Source organism: Phacochoerus africanus, chromosome 2, assembly GCF_016906955.1.
Source record: "Phacochoerus africanus isolate WHEZ1 chromosome 2, ROS_Pafr_v1, whole genome shotgun sequence".
NCBI classification, from domain to species: domain Eukaryota; kingdom Metazoa; phylum Chordata; class Mammalia; order Artiodactyla; family Suidae; genus Phacochoerus; species Phacochoerus africanus.
Genome location: NC_062545.1, coordinates 196,409,267 through 196,422,682, shown reverse-complemented (window position 1 = coordinate 196,422,682; position 13,416 = coordinate 196,409,267). Strand labels below are relative to the sequence as shown.

Here is a 13,416-nt window from a genome sequence, read left to right as displayed (position 1 = left end):
TTGAGGGTACATCTGAGTTCCATGTGTTTAAAAGAAAAAGTTAAAGCCCCAATAGTTTTAAAAATGCCAAACGGATTTCTCACATTTGGTGAATAATATTTAATTCTAAAACCTGCACTATCTTCCAGAATCAACAACATTTCGGGGAAAAAATTCATGCCACTTCTAGAATTTCATTACTATAAGTGCTCAGTTCTTGGTTTGCTAGATGAAGTGAAATCAAAATTGGTTGTTTGGAACACCAAATACGGGAGCAGAGAATCTGTGGAATTATTGCTGGAAGACTGGCATGTAAGCCGCTTTATTTCATGTCTTAGACAATTGTTCTCCATGGTGCTGGGTTTGCATTTTCCCTTGGCACAATTTCCCTTTACTTTCCAGGTTTTGAGACAAGTTTTCTTGGTAGCTTTCATTAGCTTAAATATTGCCTGGAGGAAAGAATTACAGGTAGTCAAATAAGTCAAGTCAGAATGGGAAAACAGCATTATTTAGCACAACAGGGGTCAATTGATTGAGTTAACCAGGCTAAGTAACATAATAAAGTCTTTTTAACGTTATTCAGTCGTGGAGCAGCAGAAACGTATCCGACTAGGAACCCTGAGGTTGTGGATTCAAGCCTTGCTCAATGGGTTAAGGATCTGGCTTTGCCATGAGCTGTGGTGTAGGTCACAGATATGGCTCAGATCCTGCATTGCTGTGGCTGTGGTAAAGGTCAGCAGCTATAGCTCCTATTGGACTCCTAGCCTGGGAACTTCCATATGCCAAGAGTGTGGCCCTAAAAGAGCAAAAAAGAAAAAAAAAAATCCTAATTCACTTACTAGACGTCTTGTTTAATATTTTTTTCTCACTCAGTTTCATGGTTTTATTCAAACATTAAACTTCTTTTAGAACATTTTAATCTTAGCCTTTAAAGTTTTAAGAGTAGGAAAAACAGTGTGTTTTGCCTTGAGGCTGATCTGGGGGAGAAGTTTAGCTGTTGCAACTTATAGGGAAAGATGTTGCAAATGATTTAAATATGTGTGTTTATTTCATAAATTAAAACTTCAGTGTCCTAGCAGTGTCATTTCTATAGTTAGACCGTATTAATCTTATGTTTCTCTCTTTTTGGGATGAGGGCCAAAAAGAAAAACCCAAGATGGTAAATTTCAATGCAAAAATTGGAAAAACATGATGAAGAAGGATTTATTTACAGTTTATGATTTAAACACTGTACATTCCTGAACAGGAAGCATCATTCTAAGTTAGGCTAGATTTTGAATATTTTAATTTCTTTTTCTAACTTTGATTTTTCACTTTTCCATTTATGTAATTATACCATTGGTACATAATAAGTGTATAATATATTAGTTTTTAATTAACTCTATTTTCCCATAGCAAAATTTGTTAGCATAACACATAATAATTTGTAAAAGATATTTCTCAAATGTTTTTGTGTAATGGATAGTGTCTATTTATAACATACTCTAATATATCTAATAAAAATTATTCACTATTAATAAAAAACAAATGAAATAAGAGAAACTGATACAAATTATGCGGTATTAATAAATATGTGAATTAGAAGATTTTGGAATTGCTATAAATAGCTGCCTTTTCTTGTGAGAGGAAAACCATTTTCGAACAATATTACCATATTAAGATAAACTTTGTGGGAGTTCCTGTCATGGCTCAGTGGAAACGAATCCAACCAGTATCCACGAGGGTATGGGTTTGATCCCTGGCCTCGCTCAGTGGTTTAAAGGATCCGATGTTGCTGTGAGCTGTGGTGTAGGTTGCAGATGCAGCTTGGATCTGGCGTTATTGTGGCTGTGGTGTAGACCCGCAGCTATAGCTCCAGTTTGACCCCTACCCTGGGAACTTCCATATGCCTCAGCTGTGGCCCTAAAAAAAAAAAAAAAAAGATAAATTTTGTCAAGTCTCTCAACTATAGATTCATACTCATACCTATGTCTCCTAGACCTTCACTCTCTTTCTTCATGAACTTTTCTTTTCCTACTCAAATGTGTAGTATTAAAACTGTAAAGAAATTCTGGTGTCTAAGTACTTCATCAATGTTTATATATCTCTATCTGGATTTCTTTATATGTTTTTAAAAGTAAAAACTGTCAATATTTTTTTTTCCTTTTTTTCCCCCCCAGAAATTTATTGAAGAAAAACAGTTCCTAGCTCAACTTGAAACTTCTTTTCAAAAATGTGAAGAAATTCATAAGAATTTGGGTAAAGCTATACAATTACTTTTTGATGGGAAGACCACCACTTAAAAGTAGCATTTTATCTGTTTCACTCTAATGTCTTAGGAACTGATTTTACTATCTGTTTTCTTTGGATAATTCTTGCATCACTTTTAATATTGTTAGAGTACATATTTATTGCATTGCTGTCAATTAGTATGTAAATATTTTTCTTAGCAGTATTACTTTATTAATGAAAAACTGTTTTCAAAAATTACTTTCTTGTTTTGTTAACATTATAGCTAGAGAATATCCAGATATTAGTAAACAATATGCAATGGTGGAACATCATTTTTGCATGTATAGAAAAAATATATTCAACGCGAAGTCCACTCTACAAAAAGTTCTGGCGTGTTGGGCTACTTATGTGGAAAACCTTCGCTTACTAAAGGCTTCTTTTGTGGAAACGAAGAAGGAACAGATGAAAGAGGTATTTTCAGTCTAATGGCATATGCTCAATTTTTACTTTTTTTTGGTCTTATTTTGTTTGGAGACCCTGATTTTCAATCTAAAAATGAGAGGCCAGAAAAGAGTAAACATGGCTCTTGGAAAAATTCTCCAAAGTATTGGAAAGAGTTTAGTTTCTTTCTCCTATAATTGCTAAAAGGAATTCTTCTCCCTGTTATAAGTTTTACCCCACAACCTGCACAGCTTTATTTGTGTGATTTACATACACAGTATAGCTTTTGTAAGATAAATTGCTAATTTCTTTGGAAAGGAAATAAAAGATGTGGAAGACTGGATTGATTATAGAACATTTAAAAGTAATGCTTTAAAAAAGGTTTTTTCCCCCCACTTGAGTGAATTCCTCTTAGCTCTAAAAGCTTCCTGATTTACTAGAGGAGGAAGAACACGATACCTTGGATTATGTAAAGAAGTGTGGAAGAAATTCTGATGTAACTCATTATTGTTCTCATTTATGATTCATGTAATAGTCTGTTTTATGAATATTCTCTTTCTTTTTTCCTTTGTTTTCCTCTGTTACAAGAAAATGTAGACAGCCTCTCAGATTAAATATAATAATCTTGTGATAAACATAAACTTGTGATAAATATATGAGTGTAAAAAGAATATTTGAGGGGTTTGTGAGTCGTTAGGCTTCCTTGTTACCTACGTAGATACCAGAAATTCAAACCTTTGGCTTTCAACAGTTCTGTCTTTAAAGGTCTTTTATTAAAATTCACATTTCTCTGAGAAAACAACACTTTAAGCCTTGCAATTCCCAAACTCTGTGCTGAGGTGCCCTTAGCTGCCAAAGAGAACTCTCTAGATAGTCTAAAATTTGAGGGAGACATAGGAATATCTGCCTGTTGGACACCGTACATATTACTCTTAAGTTGTTTGGACTTGACTACTGAAAAATGAAAACTGTTAAAGAATTCTTCTAGCCTAGGGAATCCATGAAAAGAAATTACTGAGATATTAAGGGAGGCATGAACTGAAAAAGAGTGAGACTCCTTTCTGTAAGCTCATCAGCCACTTGGAAAGATAGATGGTCAGATGCTTTCTAAAGGTCCAGGACCAGGAATGATGACAGCCAGCCAGCACCTACCAGTTAGTGATTAGGGATGAGGAGCTACAGACCAACATTGAGGGTCAGAGTCTGCAAAAACCTCACACTCCCTTTTGCTCACAGTCAGCCTAGATAACGGAAAGACAAATATTATGTCATTAAAATATGATGGTGCTTATTATGTTATGTAGGTTGCCTTTGAACTGTCCCAGTGGAATCGAGAACATACTACTTTAAATGAAGTGGGGAATTTCTTAATTCAAGTCAGCAATGATGAAGTTGGATCATCTGTTTCTAAAGAACTGAGAAGGCTGAATAAAAGATGGAGAAAATTTATTACAAAGACTCAGCTTGTAAGTTTTTTTTTTTTTTTTGTAACAGCTTCATTGAGGTACAATTCACATACATACAGGTCCCTCATTTAAAGTGAGTAACTTAGTGGTTTTTAGTATATTTAGTTATGCAGCCATCACCATAATCAGTTTTAGAACAGTTTCGTCACCTCATAAAGCAACTTTTTACCCATTAGCAATCACTCTCCATTTTTTTCCCAGTGCCCCCAGCTCTAAATATTTGCCTTTTCTGAGTATTTCACAAAAAGGGAGTCAAAAAGCCATTTGTTTCTGGCTTTTTTCACTTATGTGGAAAAAAAAGTGTAATGTTTTCAAAGTTCGTTTTGTAGCATGTGTTAGTACTTCATTCCTTTTCATTGGCAAATCATAGTCTATTGTATGGATATACCATGTTTTATTTGATCAAATGTTTATGAACATTTGGCTTCTTTCCACTTTTTTTTGACGACTATGAATAATGATGATATGACCATTCATGTACAAGTATTTGTGTGGACATACAACGTATAGATTCCTAGTTGAAATTCTTTTACCATTAAAGAATTGGAGTTCCCATCGTGGCTCAGTGGTTAACGAATCCGACTAGGAACCATGAGGTTGTGGGTTCGATCCCTGGCCTCACTCAGTGGGTTAAGGATCCGGTGTTGCTGTGAGCTGTGGTATAGATTGCAGACGCAGCTCGGATCCCACGTTGCTGTGGCTCTGGCGCAGGCCGGCAGCTACAGCTCCGATTGGACCCCTAGCCTGGGAACCTCCATATACCACAGGTGCAGCCCTAGAAAAGGCAAAAAGACAAAAAAAAAATGAAAACAATTTAAGACAGGTGTTGTATGGGAAATTTTATAGCATTGTTACTAACTGATTAATCCTAAAAATACAGTGAATATATTATGTCCCTTTATTGTTGTTAATAATATATTAGCATGAAAATATAACCATTACATTTCATGATATTAATTTTTTATAGGAGCTAAACCCACCACTTATAAAAAAACAAGATGAGCCCTTTCTTGGCAGTTCTGGAGATATTCAGTTCTCTAACGAAGAAAAACCAACTGTTGATTTTTCAACAGATATGTCAATAGAACTTCCTGAAAATCACAATCAGAATATTATGGTGAATAGTACTTCATGTATTTCATTTGTATATATAAATAATTTAACTTTGCTATTTTTTTTAAAAAAAACATATTGTTAAAACTGTAAATGTGATTACTAGATAATATTGAGTATAGTAATTTTCCAAAAAAATGTCCAAGTGTTCCCTTCACGCATTAAGTGGTGGTTTTCATGGGCAAAGCCCTTTGTGTCTCATTCCCTGAGGAGTTTGCAGACATGCAGAAGCAGTCATGCCTTCTGAGCTGTGGAAAGGGAGTTGATATTTTCTTCAGATTGCTTCTGACGAGTATTCAGAAATTGTCCAGTCCTGGCTAGTCCCTGGCCTGTGTCTTGCTTCCTGTCTACAGAATCGGGGGAGATAAAATCATTTCTTGCTTTGTTGGGTAATTTGGAGAATGACTTTATAGATAAGAATACTGAAAAAGAAAAAAAAAATCATACACATTGAAGGTATAACACCTATGATTTTGGAAATGTGCCCCCTTCAGAATAATTATTTATAGTTTTAAAGAAAGTAATTTTTAGGTGGACTATGGCCGCTTGCAATGATAGAGTTCCTGTGTTTTCCCACCATGAGAAGACCTAATTGTAGAAAATCTTGAAAGATCTGAATTTGTGCAATATGCTTTTATAATACAGACTATTCTATATAATATAATATAGAATATTATTATTCTTATACGTTTAAAATACCTGATTAAAAACAACTTTAAAAGTGTGTCTATCAGGTAAAGCTGTAGCATATTAACTTATAGGATACTGAGAGATTATTAATGGGAAAAGGCTTAATTTTGTTGAAATTTGATTTTGGTATTTCACAGCTATTGTTGCTAGCAGCTGTATTTAATTAAATTGTATATAAGTTCTAGAAATGTGTTTATAGGAGTTCCTGTCATGGCTTAGTGGAAACAAATCTGACTAGGATCTATGAGGATGCAGGTTTGATACCTGGCTTTGCTCAGTGGATTAAGGATCTGGCCAAGCTGTGAGCTGCAGTGTAGGTCACATATGCGACTCAGATCTGGAGTTGCTGCGGCTGTGGTGTAGGCTGGCAACAACAGCTCTGATTGGACCCCTAGCCTGGAACCTCCATGTGCCGCAGGTGCGGCCCTAAAAAGACAAAAAAGAAAAAGAAAATACAGATATAACTTTTTAAAATTGAAAATTATTTTATAATGTAAATGTTACTTTATGTTATTTTATAATGTAAAATGTTATTTTATTTTTTTAATTTTTTGTTTATTTTTATTATTATTATTTTTTAACCATTTTCTTACGTGATGCTTTTGAATGTTTGTAGGCTGGGAAAGAACATGAAAAAGAAAATGAAGAATTTATAGGGCAGCTGAACGTGGCTGAAGAGGTTGAAAAACTCATTGGACAAGTGGAAATCTGGGAGGCAGAAACCACATCTCTTTTGGATCTTATGAGACAGCAAGATGATGGAGATACCTCAGTGGAAGGATCATTGCAGGTATGAGCATAATAGTAAAAAGGCAGCTTTCGTGGTTGTAGACTTATGTATTAAAAGTTTTAAAGGAAATAATAATAAGACTACTGTTTGAATATTCTTTGTTTTTTTTTTTTTCTTTTTTAATGGTGTAGAATCTCATCCCTGAGTCATTTGCTGTGATTTTGCTTTAAGATAGAGGATAAATTTGAAGCCAGTACCTTAGGAATCTAAATTCTTCAACAAATTTTCCAGCTTCAGAATGGAGATTAAGGGGAGGGAGAGAGAGGGGCTGACGGAGAGTTTGGGTTGGTAGATACAGACTGTTAACATTGTAAATCCACTATACTTTAAAAGAAAAAACAGAATAGAGATTAAAATATTCTCTTCTCTCAGAGGGCGATGAGGCATGAGCAAGAGTCTCTGATAGATAGCGCAGTGCAGTGTTACACCATCTCTGCTGTGGAAGCTCAGCCCCTCCTGAGCCATTTTCTGTTCTTACTTGATGCAGGGAGGGTGATGGACATTGTTATTCTCAGGCAGTTGGCTCATTAAAAAGCAGTGAAGCAAGAATATTTTGTTCATTTGTTTTGTGTGTTTTTACTGCCATACTCGCAGCATATAGAAGTTCCCAGACTAGGGGTCAAATTGGACCTATAGCTGCAGGTCTGTACCACAGCCACAACAACCTGGGATCCGAGCCTTGTCTGAGACCCACACCACAGCTCAAGGCAAGACTGGATCCCTAACCCACTGAGCGAGGCCAGGGATTGAACCCACATTCCTCACAGAGACAACCATCGGTCCTTAACTCACTGAACTACAACAGGAACTCCAGGAATGTGGTTTAATAGCACTCAGTTCTCCTAGGAAAGAAGTTGCAATTAAGGTTTTTACTGAGTTCCAGCTCAGCTGTGGAACTTAGAGAGATTGTCATAAATTATAACAAGATGGAAAGTTCCTGGAATAAAGGAACATTTATATAATTATTTAAAATCTACATTTCTGAGAGGTATGCATGGGGAATTTTGTGTTTTCATTGTTTATTAGAGTGATGCTTTTAGTTCCTGCTGTGGTGCACAGATTCCATCCCTGGACTGGGAACGTCCTGTGTGGTGGATCGAGCCAAAAAAAAAGATACTTTTTTTTTGTCTTTTTGTCCTTTTAGGGCAGCACCTGTGGTGTATGGAGGTTCCCAGGCTAGGGGTCGAATCAGAGCTGTAGCCGCTAGCCTACACCAGAGCCACAACAATGCCAGATCCAAGTTGCTGACCTATACCACAGCTCACAGCAGTGGCAGATCCCCAACCCACTGAGCAAGGCCAGGGATCGAATCCACAACCTCATGGTTCCTGGTCAGATTCCTTTCCGCTGTGCCACGATGGAAAATCCATTTTATTTTTATTTTTTGCTTCATTTTAGGACCATACCTGCAGCATGTGAAAGTTCCTAAGCTAGGGGTCAAATCAGAGCTGCAGCTGCCAGACTATGCCACAGCCACATGGGATCTGAACTGTGTCTGTGATCTACACCACAGGTCATGGCAACACTGGGTCCTTACCCTACTGAGTGAGGCCAGAGATCGAACTCACAGCCTTGGGTTCCTTTCTGCAGAGCCTCAACAGGAACTCCGAATGTGCTAATTTTATAACATCTAAAAATGCATTAAAGTGTAAAGAGGAAATAAAAATCACCATAGTTTCACTGCTCTAAGATAAATAAGATCAACATTTACAGAGTTGATATCACACAATACAATTTCTATTTTCTTCTACCCACCCCACCTCTCAGTTGTAAGTAAAAAAAAAAACTTTTTGCTGGCTTGGTAACTGAAAAGTGGTACCTCATTATTGTTATAATTTGAACTTATTTGATTATATGTAAGATTGAACTATCTTTCTTATAGTCATTAGCCATTTGTTTCTGTAAATTATCTGTTTTTATATTTTCTGAATTTTCTTTGGGATCTTAGTGTTTTTCTCACTAAGAAGCTCTCTGAATTTATAAGCTCTCTCTCATTTATAAGCTCTCTGAATCATGACTCATTTTTATTTGTGTAGCAAATACTTTTACCAAGTTGTTGACTGTTTTTTATTTTATTTCACAAAGAAAATCTTTATATTTACGTAGTCATTTCTGTCCCTGCTCTTATGCCTAAAGAGGCCCTCCACACTCAGAGAGCAGATTAATTTTCATGGATAATTTCTTCCTTTTCTAGTTTCATATTTTATATATAATTTTCTAATTCACTTGAAATTCATTTTTGGTATATTGTATAAAACATGGTTCTAAAGAGATTATTTCCAAAACATTTTCTCCAATAACATTTATTGTATTCCCCTCTGAATTAATTGACTTGGAACAAATTAATTTTAAGGTTTGTTACTACTCTCTCAACTTATTTTCTCTCCATTGGTACTGTACTACTTCTAGTCTTTATTTTATTGAAGTGCTTAGTGTATAAAGAATAATCTATGTTGCTTAGAATATGATTTTTTTTTTTTTTTTTTGCTTTTTAGGGCTGCACCTGCAACATACGGAGTTTCCCAGGGTAGGGGTTGAATTGGATCTATAGCTGCTGGCTTACACCACAACCATAGCAATGCTGGATCCAAGCCTCATCAGCAACCTACACCATAGCTTATGGCAATTCTGGATCCTTAATCCACTGGGAGAGGCCAGGGATTGAACCTGCAACCTCATGGTTCCTAGCTGGGTTCGTTGACTGCTGAGCCACGACAGGAACTCTGAATCTGATTGTATTAATATAAAATTTCAAAATCAATGTTTAAAATAACCTTTTTAGAATATAAATATGCCTCATTTTTGCTTAACAGTTAAAGTTTTATGTTTTCCTGATGCAGTTGTTAATGTTTAACATATATTCAGATTTTTTTTATTGTGATCTCCTTTGTTTTAATAGCATCTTATTGCCAAAGGATCTATGTATGAAGAACTTGTATCTAGAACTGAAGACTCTTTGCAAATGGATATACAAAATGTTTCAAGCCAGGAGTCCTTCCAACATGTTCTTACATCTGGGCTTCAGGCAAAGATTCAAGATGCTAAAGAGAAAGTCCAGGTCTCTGACATTCCCTATTGAGTGAATTTAGTCTTTAAAACCACATGGCCAGTGGGAGGACAGGAGGAGGTCAGGGAATTGCCTTAGAGTTTGGAAATGTTTTGTGTAATATTAATTTTGCCTTATGTTTAACTTCTCTATAATTTAGAGCATGTTGGCAAATATGATTATAATATATAGGATATTCTTATGTCTAGTGGGAAAATATGAGTTCTACTCAAAGATTATATTTATTAATTTAAGAGTTTTCTAAGAAGTTGGGATAAGTGTTAAGTTGAGAATTTTTTGTCATCACAGATCAATATGGTAAAATTAGCAGCCGTATTGAAGAACTCAGCAGATGTTTCCCCAGACCTGGATGTCAGGCTGAAGGTGGAAGAATCACAGAAGGAACTTGAATCATACATTACAAGGGCTGAGCAGTTACTTGGCCAAAGAGAGAGCCAGAGCAGACTAATTTCAAAATACAAGGTGGGGCTCTTTCAACCTTCAAATGTAGGATATTCGCTATTAGCTACCTACCTCGTTTGAAGTGAAGATTTTTCCATCATGTAATTATAACAAAGTTATTGTAACTTTTAAAAGTTTCTCAGTTTGGAGTTCCCGACGTGGTGCAGTGGTTAACGAATCCGACTAGGAACCATGAGGTTGCGGGTTCGGTCCCTGCCCTTGCTCACTGGGTTAACGATCCGGCGTTGCCATGAGCTGTGGTGTAGGTTGCAGACGCGGCTCAGATCCCGCGTTGCTGTGGCTCTGGCGTAGGCCGGTGGCTACAGCTCCGATTCAACCCCTAGCCTGGGAACCTCCATGTGCTGCGGGAGCGGCCCAAGAAATAGCAACAACAACAACAAAGGACAAAAGACAAAAAAAAAAAAAAGATAAAAGTTTCTCAGTTTTATACACCGTTCCCCAGAGACTCTTAAAAATAAACATTCGAATGAAGATTTTTTTTTTAATTCAAATTTTATTGTAGACTTGCCAAATGAACTCAGTTGTATAGAGTAAAGAGCATGCAGGCTGTATGACATTGAGTAAGAATTTAATTTCTCTGGCTTTTTTTTTTTTTTTGGCTGTGCTCTTGGGATACAGAAGTTCTTAGGCCACGGATTGAACGCAAGCCACATTAGCAACCCGAGCTACAACAGAGACAACACTGGATCCTTAACCCACTGAGCCGCCAGGGAACTTCTCTGGATTTTTCAGTCAATAAAATGGGCATAATAATTCTAGTCCTGTCCAGCTGCCAATAAGTGAAACTACAAGTCTTTGAATGGTTAAAATTCTCCAAACATAAAACAAAACTTTTATTATTAAAATGCTTTGGTAATTCCCATTGTGGTTCAGCAGGTTAAGAATTCAACTGATATCCATGAGGATGTGTGGGTTTGATCCCTGGCCTTGCTCAGTGGGTTAAGGATCTGGTGTTGTCATGAGCTATGCTATAGGTCACAGATGGGGCTCGGATCCTGCATTGCTGTGGCTTTGGCACAGGCTGGCAGCTGCAGCTCCCATTTGACCCCTAACCTGAGAACTTCCATGTGCTTCAGGTGCGGCCCTAAAAAGAAAAGGAAAAGATTTATCAGAATGCTTTGATAAAAGTTATTTATGGACTTAGCTTATCAGCAATTCAAGATCCAATAATGTTCTGTATGGAGATAGTTCTAGGTTGACTTTTCATGGCTTGATAGGAAACTTAAGATGTACCCAAATGAAGAGGTACAAACTATTATGTATAAGATAAATATGCTCCGAGGATATACTGTAGAACACAGAAAACACAGCTATTATTTTATAATAACTTTTTATGGTGTTATTATAAATATTAAACCATTGTGTTATACCCTTGAAATTAATATAATAATGCAAATAAATTATATTTAAACAAAGAGATGTGTCCAAAGCCTCGACTTAGGTTTAGCAAGCACAATGGGAGATATGAAATAAGAGTGGAACAAGGTCTCTATCCTTGGACTTTGGGAGGTAGACCAAAGGTTCTTTTCTTCACTCTTTATTTAACATTTTACACCTTAATTGACCATTTAAAATAAGCTGGGCATTTTGGGGAAGATGAAGATGAACTGAGTCCACAACAGAAGTAGACTCACAGGCATAGAAAACAAAGTAATGGTTACTAGAGGAAAGGGGCAGGGAGGGATACATTAGGAGTTTGGGATTAACATATACACACTACTGAATAGAAAGTAGATAAATAACAAGGACCTGCTGTATAGTACAGCGAACTATATTTGATATCTTAAATAACCAATAATGGAGAAAAATTTGAAAAAAGATTATGTATATATGTATATATATAACAGTCACTTTGCTGTATACTTGAAGGTAACACAGCATTGTAAATTAACTATATTTCAAGAAAAAAAAAGACGAAGTGAGTCAATCCTCCCAATGCCACTATGCCTGGTCTTTTTAGGAAAAGGGTCCCACAGAAGCCTGTCCATTCTCCTTGTGGCCTCCTCTTGTCCAGGCTCATCCTACGTTAGACTCTGGGCTGTTAACCGTGTGGGTCCCTGGTATCAGCCACTTCAACATTGCTTTTCCTTCAGCCGTTTTATGATGCCTGCCCTTTGCCAGCCACCAGCTTTGACCAATTCCCACTGTCTTTTTTCCTCCTCTTTTACTCCCAGGTGCTGAGAGTACTGAACTGAACTGAACTGAACTTCACTGTCAGTGGTTCTTTTAAATAATTGCTAGGCTGGATTTCAAGAAGACAGATATGGTCAGCTCAGGAAAGAGGGAAGGAAAGAGGCTCCAGCCCTTTCTCTCCTGGAGAGAGGAGTTATGGTGTCAATTCTCTCTCCATCTTACTCTCCCTGTCCATCTTCCTCTTGGGGTCTGAGGCCAGGGATCCCCCATTTTTGTCTTTGGCACTTAGTAAAGTAGACCATTTTCAGAGCAGCAGCAGAATCCCTGCTTTGCTGCAGACTGGCCCAGACCCCTGGGGCTCCAGACACATGGGTGGTTGGACCCCTGCCTGACAGGGGCCCTCCTGTCTTCCCTGGCTGTCACCCTTGCAATCTTCACCAAGGCTTTACAGAGGTCCCTGGGCTCAGACTGTACCTTTTCTTCAGGACACCCATAATAAAAATGTAATAAGTATATGAATGAATAATGATATGTAATAAATAATATTGCCTATAATACATATGTAATAAGTATATGAATAAATAATATGAAATAAGTAATATTAACTATAATACATGTGTAATAAGTATATGAATGAATGATAGGTACTAAAAATATTACCTATAATACATATATAATAAGTACATGAATGAATCCCCATCCTGCTTAACTGTCTTCTCCCCCAGAATTACTTTCATTGTCTCATTTCCTATAGATTTTTTGCTCCTGTCATAGGCCCCAAACTATTTTTTTTTCTGTCATTTGACAGTTACTGAAGTCAGGTCTCTGCTTTTATAGAGTATCACCAGGTGATATTCTTGAAGTAGGTTAAGTGTGAAGTAAGGAGCGAACACACTCCTGGGAAGGCAAATTCTGTGTCTGACTGTGGCCGCTCCTTCCTGGGATGGGACAGCCACTCTGGTGGGCCCTGGACAAAACTTTGAAGTCCATGATAATGGTGTGTTGCCTCCTGGCAGCATAAAATGCATATGCACAATATTAAATATTTGCCATGTTAAGCCTAT

The 13,416-nt window shown here is 36.8% G+C and overlaps 1 protein-coding gene across 4 annotated transcripts in view; it reads left to right on the top strand.

Annotated features, from left to right (window-relative positions):
- The window catches only part of SYNE2 (spectrin repeat containing nuclear envelope protein 2), a 356,033-nt gene that overhangs the window by 117,866 nt on the left and 224,751 nt on the right, over positions 1-13,416 (top strand). For all 4 annotated transcript variants that reach the window (XM_047767512.1, XM_047767510.1, XM_047767513.1 and 1 more), the window contains exons 14-21: positions 129-291; positions 2,139-2,217; positions 2,474-2,661; positions 3,936-4,097; positions 5,065-5,214; positions 6,517-6,690; positions 9,590-9,748; positions 10,046-10,219. In XM_047767512.1, the coding sequence (XP_047623468.1) occupies positions 129-291; positions 2,139-2,217; positions 2,474-2,661; positions 3,936-4,097; positions 5,065-5,214; positions 6,517-6,690; positions 9,590-9,748; positions 10,046-10,219 (1,249 nt within the window). The remainder of the gene's footprint in view (positions 1-128; positions 292-2,138; positions 2,218-2,473; positions 2,662-3,935; positions 4,098-5,064; positions 5,215-6,516; positions 6,691-9,589; positions 9,749-10,045; positions 10,220-13,416) is intronic.